The following is a 12,919-nucleotide window of genomic DNA, read 5'->3' on the forward strand; positions in this document are numbered from 1 at the left end:
AGCCTATGCTCTGATCACAGCATAGCAAAAGAGTCTTTCCACTCTACTTCCGCAGATGCAGCTGACAGATCTGAGATCGGAAAGCGTTCCCGAGAATATCCCTGTTTTGGAGGTACATGGTGCAAAGGAGGCCTATTGCACAAGCAGCACGCCTACAGCTGCAGGCTCCTCACTCGTGGCCATGCTTCACTTTGTTCATGAGGACGTTAAGGCCTACTTTCTCCTTACACAAGCGTGGAACAGACAAACCAGAACTGGCTGAAATACAATCTCCCCCTAAATCACTTACTGAAGCAGGCAGTCACCTCAGCTCCTTTTAACTTTGCTCTTTTTTTTCCCCAGCTTCACAGGCTTTCACACCATTGGAGCAGATAGAGGATGGGGAGAGGGAGACAAGTATGAAATTATTGATAGGTGGTTTACAAATTTTTTTTTTTTTTTTTTGATTAACATTTTTATTGAAATGTATAGCAACATACAGCTGAAACATAGACAAATAAATCTTCAAATAACAACAAGGTTCATATACAAGCCATTGTTCCTTCATTCAATTAATATCAATGAAACACCGCCATACAAAATCCGGTATTCCCAACCCGCCCCCCCCACCCCCCTCCCCCATGCTGAAAATAAGTAAGTAAGTAAGAGTGAGAGACTCCCTGGTCAATCAGCTAAGAAGCTATACCTCCAACCCTTCGGCCCGCCTCCGGAGTTGCCAGGTATGGTAAGGTAGCCAGACCCTCTGAGTAGATCTCCCCATATCGGGCCGGCGTGTAGTCTGATGAGCATGTATAAGGCTTAGGGTGTGCAGCCTAGGATATATTTTCTCAAGAGCTAGAGGGCCAGTAGTCTTCCAATCTAGAGCTACTATACACTTTGCGGCTGCCAGGATATAGGTGATTAGTTTCCCCTGGGTGTGGGAGATATCCAGGGGCAGATTCAACAGAACATGTTCAGGGGCAAGGACTATCTCTATCCCTAGGATTTCACGTATGAGAGCCATGACTGAGGTCCAGAAACGTATCAGGAATGGGCATGTCCACCACATATGATAAAAAGTACCTAGCTCTCCGCACCCCTTCCAGCACCTCGGATCATAAGTGCCTTTGTACTTATTTATCTTTTCAGGCGTACAGTACCAACGAAAAAGAATCTTATAGCGGTTTTCAGCTAATTGAGATTGTGGAGTCCCCTTAGGTGGTTTACAAATTTTTAATAAAGTAAGTTGAGATCTTTTCTAAAGCACAGGACTCCTTCACTCTAATTTTTGTTTTTTTTAATTTTAATATTTGCCAAATTAAACCCCTTTGGGCTCTACTAAGTTGCATCTGAGACTGGGAGCTCAAACTGCGGGCTTGCTACACTGGACATATCAGGTGCCTGGCCCTTAACCACTCCTGCTGCCAAATCCCATGTAAAAAGGAGAGGCAGGCCTAGTGAAAATCCAGCTGCACCACCACTACGTCCTATCATCTGAGAATACTGAGTTTGTTCCTGTGCTGCACCACCACTAAATAGTGGCGATGTCACCAAGGAAAACTGTGTTCTCTGCTTCCATCTGCTGGTAGGGGGATATAACCCACTTGTCTCACTTGGAGTGACGTAGCAGGATGAAACGGAAGGCAGCAGTTTGGACATTTGTGAGTCTGAATATTCCCGTGGCTTGGTTTCATTGAGGAGCACATGCCTATAGTGAGTGAAAAGATTAGTTTGTGTTATTTTCTTCACCGGCTTCAAAGCACTAAATGTGATATGCTCAGACTAAGAAATGTCCTGTGGAGTGAACTCGTAAATGCACTCTTTCTGTAAATGTAAACAGACCTATTTTGCAACCACAGATTCTGGAGTCATCTGAATTTATTACCAAGCGATTTCCTTTTATCAACTCTTAGCCTGTACTACAAAGGAGAGAAATTACCCTTCCATAGACAGACCTGGTCAGCCTTTAGCAGTAAGTGGGTATAACACGTTTTCAGCTGCCTTACCAAAAAGGCGGTTTCTCCTTGTCCACGAGTTTCCTTTTCGAAATGCCGACTGCGTTATGCATGAGGTGGTCAATTGTGTCCATGGCTTTCAAGTGTTCTGATTGCAGAGGTTGTGAGTCTGCAAAGAATGATTGGTACATATAAAGTTCCATGAGTACTCAGGAAAATATTTCCTTTTAGACTAAAAATGTTAATTTTCAAATATATAGTAGTGGGGGGGGGGGGGGGGGTGGGGGGGGGGGGGGGGGCGGGGGGGGGGGGGGGGGAAGGGTATCTAAGACTCTGCCTAACAACTCAGCAACTTGGCCACAAATGGAATCCTGAACACACCCAATTATCAGCTATCACTACTGTAATGTTGAGCTGTCCAACAACTCAAAGGCCTTGCACTGAACTCTCAGCACACAGGTCTCCTGCCCTCTTCCACTTAATCTTCTGTATAGCAAGACGGCAACATCCACAGCTGAAAATACCCCACTTTTACTGGGCTGTGTCAATGGGCAAAAGTTTAGATGACTAATTAAGCTTGTTAAAGGAAAAAAATTTTAAGCCCAGAGTACAGGGTCTATGGTTTTACACATTACACATTTCCAAATGCTTTAAACAGCACACAAAAAACTAAGCCAGCTCAACAGCTTCAGCGGAAAGCAGTGCTAAAAATCACATACCAACTAGAAAAAATATATTCAAAACTTAAGTTTTGAGCAAATATTAAATTTCTCCTTACCAGGACCAGAAGATCTTTCAGCTTTATCATGGAGGGATTTACTCCTATACATAGTTCGCTTCACATCTTTAGATTTCGCAACAGAATGGCCTAAAACAAAACAGATGTCAGTTCTGCAATAGCACAGGTGTTGGTATCTAAAAGATCTAGGTGCCTAGATTACAGACCAATGCAATACAGTGTGTACTCAGCAGAACACAGTTTTCCCTGTGGTTGTGCATGCATTTTGTACATGTAAACCAATGCAGCAAAGAGTTTTATGTGCACAAAATGTGCATGTAAAACTGTCTCCTGCTTAGTGCCCTCGCATGGAAATACTTAATGCCCACGTTTGCATGGTATTATCCCACAATGTTGAGAAGTGTGCTGCTTAATTCACATTTTCTTTACTCCTGGTCTGCAGTGGAGTAAAGTTTCCAGCACTAGTAATGTCAGTGCTTAGGGGCTGGCTGCAGGAAGGTGTGAAACACTGAATGGAAGCAGGATAAGAGTGGCTGCATGCTAAGCTGATCTCAATACCACCAATATACTGTTTCTAGTTGCAACTAGAAGAGCTAGTAAGTCATATACACTCAGGGCCAAAGCTATCCAGAGATCTGCTCCAGTAAATCTTTTTAGATGGTGCCAGTACTGTAAAAAGGAAAACTGGTTCCTACCTGCTAATTTTTGTTCCTGTAGTACCAAGGATCAGTCCAGACCGCTGGGTTGTGTCTCCCTTCTAGCAGATGGAGTCAGAGAAAAAAGCTGAAAGGCCTCTTAACTTAGTGTGCCACTTGCGATCCCTTCAGTATAATCCATACCATAGCAGAATGAAATATATATTATAACCACAAACTTAAGAAGCAATGGCTATATTAAGAGCCTAATGAAAACTGCATAACTTATTTACACGGAGAGAGTACTTTCATATGTAACTTGAATGCTGTTCACTTTAAAATATTCTGCAGAATGAAACCAATGAGACAGGACAGACTCTCTAGGATCCATGGGCAGGCGTCTGGACTGATCCTTGGTATTACAGGAACGAAAATTAGCAGGTAAGAACCAATTTTCCTTTCCCTGTATGTACCAGGATTAGCCCAGACCTCCGGGATGTACCCAAGCTGCCCTAAATGGGGTGAGACCTGGAGAGTCCCGCACGAAGAACACTGCTGCCGAAGCAGTAGACATCTGGATCACTGACATCCAAACGGCAATGCTTAGCAAAGGTATGTAAAGATTTCCAGGTAGCCGCTCTGCAAATCTCCTGCGGCAAGACAAACTGACTCTCCACCCAAGACACCGCCTGAGATCTGATTGAATGCGGCTTTAAACTGTCTGGTATTGTGCAGCAAAGACAGATATATGTCAAAGATATGGCTTCCTTCAACCATCTAGCAATGGTGGCCTTGGATGCCTTCTGGCCTCTCTTAGGACCACTCCATAAGACAAACAGATGATCAGACAACCGAAAGGCATTGGTTACCTCCAAATATCAAAGTAGAATTTGCCGCGCATCTAACCTGCGCAAGTCGTGAGCCTGAGAAGAATCACGATCCAAGTCCATAAAAGCAGGCAACTCCACAGTGATTCAAATGAAACCCAGACACCACCTTTGGTAGGAATGAGGGACCCATTCTAAGGGATACTCCTGAATCTGAAATTCGGAGAAAAGGTTCGACAGGACAACGCTTGAAGCTCTGATATTCGCCTTGCCGAAGTGATAGCCTCCAGGAAAATCGTCTTAGAGTGCCAGGTCTTTCAAAGTAGCCCTTTGAGAGACTCAAAAGGAAGACCGCACAAGCCACGGAGAATCAGATTCAAACTCCATGAAGGTCACACTTGTCTGACAGGAGGATTCAAATGTTTAGCGCCCTTCAGAAAACGTGACACATCCGGATGAGCTACAAGAGAAATTCCGTCAATCTTTCCCCGCAAACATCCAAGGGCCGCTACCTGCACTCGAAGAGAACTGCACGCCAAGCCTTTCTTCAGACCCTCCTGCAAGAACGCCAGAATATGAACAATAGAGGAGCAACACAGGGACACATTCAACCCGCTGCACCAGGTATTGAAAACCTTCCAGACTCTAACATAGGCAAGCGAAGTGGACTTCTTGCACGCCTGCAGGAGGTTGGAAATAACCGAATCAGGATATCCTTTCTTCCTCAATTGTCTCCTTTCATAAGCCAGGCCGTTAGACAAAATCGATCCACTCGATTGAAAAATACTGGACCTTGTCAAAGAAGATTCGGTAGATGATTAAGGCGGACCGGACCGTCGACCGCTAAGTTGATCAGATCTGTGAACCACGGCCGTCAGGGCCATGAGGATGAAGGACCCTGTGTGAGTCTCTATCAGAGTAAGACCTTGCCAGCAACGGCCAGGGAGGAAAGACGTAAAGCAGAATGTCGCGAGGCCAGGGGAGGACTAGCGCATCCACCCCTTCCGACCCATGCTCCCTGCGGCAACTGAAAAACTGAGCCGCCTTTGCATTCCTCTGAGTCGCCATCAAGTCTAGGCGAGGCATGCCCCACCAACGAATCAGTAGATGCATCGCCTCCTTGGACAGCTCCCACTCTCCGGGATCTAGGTGCTGGCGACCTGGTAGGTTCCAAAAGTGGTAATCGGATTTGGAACTCCTCCGACTTTGAATCCCAACGAGAAAGTAACACCCTCTGCAACGGTCGCATATGAGTGAAGGCCCAAGGAACTAACTCCAGAGTAGACGCCATAGAACCAAGAACCTGCAAGTAGTCCCAAACCCGGGGTAGCGGTAGCGACAACAGCCAATGAACTTGCACCATTAACATGTTGGCTCACTCCTGCGTGAGGAAGACTTTGCCGACATACGTGTCGAACCGAGAGCCTAAGAAGTTCAGAACTTGGGACGGGACTAACTGGCTCTTGGCAAAATTGACAATCCACCCGAGAGATCGAAGCTGGAGCAACACTGACTGAACTGCTGCCCTGCAAAGTTCCTCTGATTTCGCACAGATGAGCCAATCGTCCAGGTAGGGATGAACCAAAATCCCCTCCCTCCTGAGGGCCGCTGCTATAACCACCATGACCCTTGGTGAAAACCCGAGGAGCCGTCGCCAATCTGAATGGGAGCGCCTGGAACTGGTAATGCTCCCCCAAGACTATGAACCTGAGATACCTCCAGTGACGCTCGCTGATCCCTATGTGAAGATACGCCTCCATCAGGTCTAAAGAAGCCAAATATTCGCCGGAGTGGACGGCCGCAATGACTGACTGGAGAGTTTCCATGCGAAAATAAGGTACCTGAAAGTGTCTTGTTCACCTTCTTTAAGTCCAAGATCGGGCAGAAGGAGCCCTCCTTCTTTGGAACCACGAAATAGATGAAGTATCTGCTGGACCTGTAAGACCGGAACAATGGCTCCTAAGGCTTTCAAACCACTCCAGGGTTTGACTTACTGCTGACCGCTTCGCATGAGGTCCGTATGGCGACATCAAAAACAGGCCTCGCAACGGGTGAGCAAAATCCAAAGCATAACCATGTTCGACAATGCTTAGCACCCACTGATCCGACGCAATCTTAACCCATTCCTTGAAGAATTGAGAAAGGCGGCCGCCTATCACCGGCAAATAAGTGGGCCTGCACAACTTCACTGGGCCAACTTGCCCCCAGCCGATCCCTGAGGACCCCCATCACGGAGAGGCCTGCGGCCACGAAAGGAATAAGGCCAAGACTGAGACCTCTGAGCCGGCTGCCAGGGAAAAAAGGCAGGTGCTCTGGCCTGGTGGAACCTGCACTGATTTCGGAACCAAGGTCAAGCTGAACCAAAGGCCCTGGAGGTTCTGGGCTTATCCTCCGGCAATTTGTAGACCTTGTCACCTAGGGACTTGAGGGCTTCCAGATCATCCCCAAACAAGAATTTTCCCTTAAAGGGAAAATTACTCAAATGGGCTTTAGAGGAAACATCGACCGACCGACCAGTTACGGAGCCACAAAAGCCTTCTAGCTGAGTCTGCAGACGCCATGGTGTGGGAGGAGGCCCGAAGAAGATCATATAAGGCGTCCGTGGTGTAAGCCACAGCAGCCTCCACTCTATCCACTTGCTCCGCTTCCGCCAGAGGCAACTCTTGCGTGGTGAGCAACTGCTGCACCCATCGAAGTGTCACCCGTTGTATGAGGCTACTGCACACTGCCACTCGAATGCACAGCGCCGAGACTTAAAAGATCCATTTGAGAAGGACCTCAAGCCTTCGATCCTGCAAATCCTTAAGAGCAGCAGCCCCTGCCACCAGAATGGTCGTTCGCTTGGTGATGGCAGAGACCACCGCGTCCACCTTAGGGATCTTAAGGACATCCAAGGAATCGTCCGGCAACGGGTAGAGCTTCTCCATAGCCCGCCCTACCCGAAGGCTTGTCTCGGGAGTCTCCCACTCTCGGGTCATGAGCTCCAGTAGCATTGGATGAAAAGGAAATGGAGCCCAGAAAGGACAGGATCCACTGTGGTAGGCTGCGCACTTGGTTGCAGAGCCTCAATACCTAGTTCCCCCAGTACGTGAGGAATCAAAGGATCCAGCTCTTCCCTCCGAAATAACCGGAGCACCCGCAGATCATCCCCCTCCACCGGGGTGGACCCATCAACAACATCCCCCGTCCAAATTCCCGAGGAGCGGGTCCTGCGAAGGTGGATCCGTGGGAAAGGAAGCCGGAACGAAAGACAGAAGTCCTAAGGGGTCCGAAGATGCCCGGCCTGGCCTCCCCCTAGGGGCATTCGACCCCTCTGAGAGAATCTGTAGCCTGCGATTCTGCCTCAGCCTCTAAAAATGCTTTATGCATTAAAAGTACAAATTTCGATCAAAAGGAATGCTGGCCCTTTAAGGCCCCCTTCCCCGCGGGGGGATCAGGAGTCAGAGAGGAGGCGGGCACCTGAATCGGAGGCCTAACAGGGCTCAGGCTTGGCGAGGAAAGCAGAGGATGAGCCGCCCCTCCCCCTACATCCAACACGGGAGATCGTGGTGCAGGCAAAATGGCTGCCGTTCCCGTGCTTGACGGGGACACGGCCGCCCGAGCCCAGCCGCAATCTTTTGCCTGCACCATGAGAGTGCTCTAAAATTGCCTCTGAGCTACTCCCAGACGGTCCTTCACTGCCGGGGAGGCAACGCAGACACAGACCATCGCGGGAGAGTCGGACCACCGGCTCCCCACATGCTGAGCATGAAGAGCCCCACGGCATCCCTGAACTGACAAAATGAAAAAGTGAGAAGGAAAACAGTGAAATTGCCCCTCCAGAGCCCTGGGAACCTGTGCAGGGAAAGAATGAAACAATTTTAGCACACCCCGTCAATAAAACAGCACAGGAGGCAGCACTCGAGGGATTCCCCCATCTCAGAATGCAAGAGGGAGGGACCGGCCCACCGGTTAATCGCCCTACTCACCGGGATCAGAAGCACCTCTGGGGAAACGGCTATCGGCGTGTCCAACCCCAGCCGTGCCTCAACCAAGGTCAGAGCCTCGGGAGATCTGAGCTGTTCCTCTAAATTAAACTAATACCGGTCTGTTTCTTTTTTTTTGTCAACTAATTTGATTTAGCCAGAGATTCAATAAGTGAGGCTAAAAACCTCTGGAGAAGAAAACTCTTTAGCCAAAACCTCCCCCCCCCCCCCCCCCCCCCTTTTTTTTTTTTTTTTTTTTTTAAAGGATCAAGACCGCAGGTTCTGTCACCCTTATCTGCTGGAGTCAGAGAAATACTGAAGGATCACAGGTGACACACCAAGTTAAGAGGGGGGTGCCTTTCAGCTTTTTTCTCTGACTCCCTCCATCTGCTGGAAGGGAGACAACCCAGCGGTCTGGACTGATCCTGGTACGTACAGGGAACAAGCATTTTCAAATGTCACTGCCTCTTGGCTACCAGACTCAGATCCCCCTCCCTCTACAGCCAGACCCTGTATCCAAAATGCCATACGCATTTAAAATGTGCGTCCAGCCTGTGCTGTGCACATTTTAACTCCTGATGCATTAGCATATTAACTTACTGCATCAGGAATTTTAAAACAAAGTAATTTGTGCTTTAGGAATTATGTGCTAAATTTCAGCACACAGTTTGAACACTCAGCTTTCTGCACCAGCCTGTTAAGGAGTTAGGCACTTTGACGAACCTAAATGAAAATCTCCTTCTGCTGGGAAAATAAAGAGCAATCCTAAATTTAGGTAGCTAAAAAGTGAGTGGGATCGGGTACAATGAAGTAAGAGAAGAATAGATAGCAGTCCTAATTTAGGAGTCTTAATTTTAGGTTTCTAAAGGTAAGAGAATGTTCATCCAAATCTTAGACTCCTAAATTTGGCTGAAAATGTGTCTACCTTTTGACGCTTAGGTTAGGTGCTCAGCTTTCTTTGAATGTCAGTACAATAGTAACTGAACAGCGTATAGAACAGCTATCACTTAAGATTTTTAAGACCAAGCTAGACAGACATTTTTCAAGGATGATGGAGGTCCAGTGATCTCACCAGAACACAGGAGGACAGACTATGGCAGTGATTCTCAACGCAGTTGTTGGAACCCAATCAGGCCAGTCCTGTTTTCCCAGATATTCTCAATCAATATGCCAGAGATAGATCTGCATGCAATGTCTCCATGGTATACAAACAAATATATCCTGTGCATGTTCATTACGGATATCTGGAAGATCAAATTGTCTGGGTCGGTTCCAAGGGCTGGTTGGAAAACACTGGTCTAGATGACCTTCTCAAGGTCCTCGCCTGAATCAAAAGGTATCGATCTCTATATATCTTTTTTTTCTAATTATGGCTACTAGAAAATCTATAATTCTTATTTTATAACCTTATAGTTCCATCTCACCTTTCTTTGTGTTTTTGAACTCTGCCACCTAAGGGCCACAAGCAGGTCTGATTTTCAGGGTAATAAACTATTCAAATTCGTCTTGAGTATAGTTTCCCATATGGAAACTGATCTTATAAGATCACTGTGCATAGGTGCATCCCCCATCCTGACCCACCCATTAATTCTTGACATTAATTCTAGACAGCCGGCGCCATCTTAAAAAAAATGGCGCAGGCCATCCATTGCTCCTACCATGTGACAGGGGCTGGCCAATGGCACTGATAGCCCCTGTCACATGGTAAGGGCAAAGGGCCATCAGCGCCATTTTGATTAGTGGCAGCTGACAGCCCGAGAGGGGGACATCGCTCCTGGTACCCCCGCTGGACCACCAGGTACTTTAGGCAAGTTTGGGGGGGGGGGGGGAGGATTGTAAATAATTAGATCTGAAGGGTTGGGGTGGGGTTTTTTTTTCTGTGTGCCCTTTCTTCTCCCCCCCCCCAAAAAAATAAGAAAACCACACAATTTCGTAGGGTTTTCCTATCATTTTTAGGGACCCCCGGTACATGACGAATTATGAAATATCGTACGATATTTTGTCATAAAAATGATGCACATCCCTAGAGGATATTATTGGGCATGTTTAAAGCTACCCTGCCATTTGGTCAGTGCCTATGGTCACCAGCTGACAATCTTTTGCCTTGGTTCCTGGAGGGAAACACAGTCTCTAATGTTTAATGATGCATTTTTTACCCAGAGATTCATATAGCAGATGCCATAACCCTGGGCATACTCTTATGTACCAAAGGAGGAAACAGTGCATCAGGACTTGGTCACACGCCTCTTGTTTTCAGACTGTGTGTATGGAAATACATCTGACTATTCTTTATGAATTTCCTAAAAGCCAGCCACTCACTGACAGCATCTGCTTTAACTTGCTACTTATGATGAACTCCCTAGAGTTCAATGAATGAAAACTTTCTGCAACAGAACTGCAGAACAACTGGAATCTGTGCCAGAAATTGTGAATTGCGTAGCTCTCGAAATGGCCTAACTCAGTTTTCTTTTGCTATGCAGTACACCTCTTTGGCAATAACCGCTGTGCTAAGTTTAGATTCTGGGGATACTTGTTTTCTGGATTTCCACTGCTTTAACGTTGTGCACTATTCTGTCTAATAGTGTAGGTTCGTGTGCATTGTCTGTGTTGAGTTCTTTCTAAACAGTACTGCTTGCAAGTCTAATCTATAAGCAATCTAATGCTCTTCATGAAGCTTAACAGGCAATATATAACTTTTGGTTCACAGAAGCTATCATCCAGAAATCAAAGTAAAATATTTCTGCTCAAACAGAATGGCGTTCTTGCATCCTTACATAAACCAGGTCCCCACTGATATGTTTCACTATGTAAACCACCCTAATCATATCTGAAAGGAAGGTATATAAATAGATACAAATTCAACAAAAAGTTGAAAGACTTTATCCTGATACGTGATATTCAGTAATCCAGGCATACCTTCATTGGCCTTGCAAACAGTTGGATTTGGGTTTGACCGAGGAAAGGTCAGCAGATTGCTTAAATTGACTCCAGTCTGGGTACATTTGTAAGGGAATCCTCTTCTGACAGACAAGAATTGCTGGATTTGTCCTGACCCTAAAGCTGGTGGAAAAAAAATTATACTTTGGTTTCTCTTCATGAACTTTTAAGAGTAGCAGAATACACAGATTTTATTTAATAAGGCTGCAAATCGCATCAAGGGTTTTTGGAGAAATAACAGTCTTTCAGGGAGAAGAAACAAAGAGAGAATAGAAAAAAATTAAATAAGATACAAAAAGAGGTATGAAAAGACAATGATACTATTAAATTACTTACAAAAGAAAATCACCCAGCTGCATGCCACATCTCTGGCAACCTTCCAAACCTGTCTAAAGACTACAGAACCTCTCTCAAATGACAACTGAGAACCCAAAATATTTTGCAAGGAAGAGTCATCATCCAAGGTCAAATTTAAACTTACCTATTAATTTGTATCTTTATGTCCCACCAGACCAGTCTAGACATGTGGGTTATGCCGCCTTACCAGCAGCTGGAGACAGAGGTTTCCCACTTTGGATGAATTTCGTATTCAAACAAGTGGGTAATAAATCCAACTAATTGGATGCTATCGGCCTCACTCTATATAGCCTGGTGCAGCAGAGGATCTTCTCAATATACTCCTGTCAAAGCTGGCTAAACAACTCACAAACATTCTAATTATCTTAACCTTTCCTCAGAGCCCCAACCAAGGATTGTTTGCTATTCCTTAAGCCAGGCACCTTACATACAGGGAAGGACAACCTGGGGCATCGATTTAACATATTAACAATATACAATTAAAAATAGATTACATAATAAAATACATAAAATTAAAAACAAAATATTAATACACAAACAAATACATTGTAATTAATAAGTCGACCCACAGACTTCTTTTTTTCATTTCTACTCAATATCATTAGCCACATCAATTATGGACCACTGCATATTCACTCAATAACAGCCACATCAAATATCAAAACAGTGAGACATAAACCAAGTTTTCAAATTTCTTGTAAACTTTTTTTTATATCAGTTTCTTCTCTTAATTCAAGGGGGATATCAATCCAAAGTACTGGAACACTACCACCAAATGATCTTAACAAAATAAAAATAATAAAATCAATTTATTCCAACCTTTCTCCTTGGCACACCAAACAGCAAGTCCCTGAAAGCTTAGCTGGCTTCTGGATGGGATTTGGACTGGCAGGACTCAAGAAAAGGAAATTAACAGGTAAGTTTAAATTTCACCTTTCTTAATTGTTCTCCCAGATCAGTTCAGATGTGTGAGATGTACTTAAGCTGTATGATCAGGCCAAGCAAAAGCCAAGGCTGCTTTCAGGATGCCTGCACAAAAAAATTAATCGCTTTTGACTTAAACATGCAACTTATAGTGCTCAGCGGAAGAGTGCAATGAGGCCCACATTGCTGGCTTGCAATTATCTTCTGGTGGAACCAACCTGTACTGTGCCCATGAAAAGGTCTGAACCCTAGTCAAGTGAACCCTCAATCCATCCGTCCAGAACCCGCAACCCTTCTCTAAAGGCCAAGACAATTGCTTCTTTAATCCATCTGGCAACAGAGGCCTTGGATGCTGCCTCCCTTTTTTGTGGCCCACAGAACAGAACAAGCAGTCCGTCAGACTTTGAGAAGAGAGTAGTGACCTTCAGATAACACCCCCAGACACAAGCTCTCACCCGTGCATCCATTCACACCCCCAGACACAAGCCCTCACCCGTGCATCCATTCACACCCCCCAGACACAAGCTCTCACCCGTGCATCCATTCACACCCCCCAGACACACAAGCTCTCACCCGTGCATCTATTTACACCCCCAGACAC

At 45.8% G+C, this 12,919-nt stretch overlaps 1 protein-coding gene across 2 annotated transcripts in view; it reads right to left on the minus strand.

The window, feature by feature from the left end:
• Nucleotides 1-666: 666 nt before the first annotated feature.
• The window catches only part of LOC115097842, a 53,193-nt gene continuing 40,940 nt past the window's right edge, over nucleotides 667-12,919 (minus strand). For both annotated transcript variants that reach the window (XM_029613950.1, XM_029613949.1), the window contains exons 4-7: nucleotides 11,017-11,160; nucleotides 2,713-2,802; nucleotides 1,986-2,103; nucleotides 667-1,687 (exon numbers count right to left, since the gene is read on the minus strand). In XM_029613950.1, the coding sequence (XP_029469810.1) occupies nucleotides 1,318-1,687; nucleotides 1,986-2,103; nucleotides 2,713-2,802; nucleotides 11,017-11,160 (722 nt within the window). In that variant the 3' untranslated portion in view covers nucleotides 667-1,317. The remainder of the gene's footprint in view (nucleotides 1,688-1,985; nucleotides 2,104-2,712; nucleotides 2,803-11,016; nucleotides 11,161-12,919) is intronic.

This window comes from Rhinatrema bivittatum, chromosome 8 (genome assembly GCF_901001135.1).
Source record: "Rhinatrema bivittatum chromosome 8, aRhiBiv1.1, whole genome shotgun sequence".
Lineage (NCBI taxonomy): Eukaryota > Metazoa > Chordata > Amphibia > Gymnophiona > Rhinatrematidae > Rhinatrema > Rhinatrema bivittatum.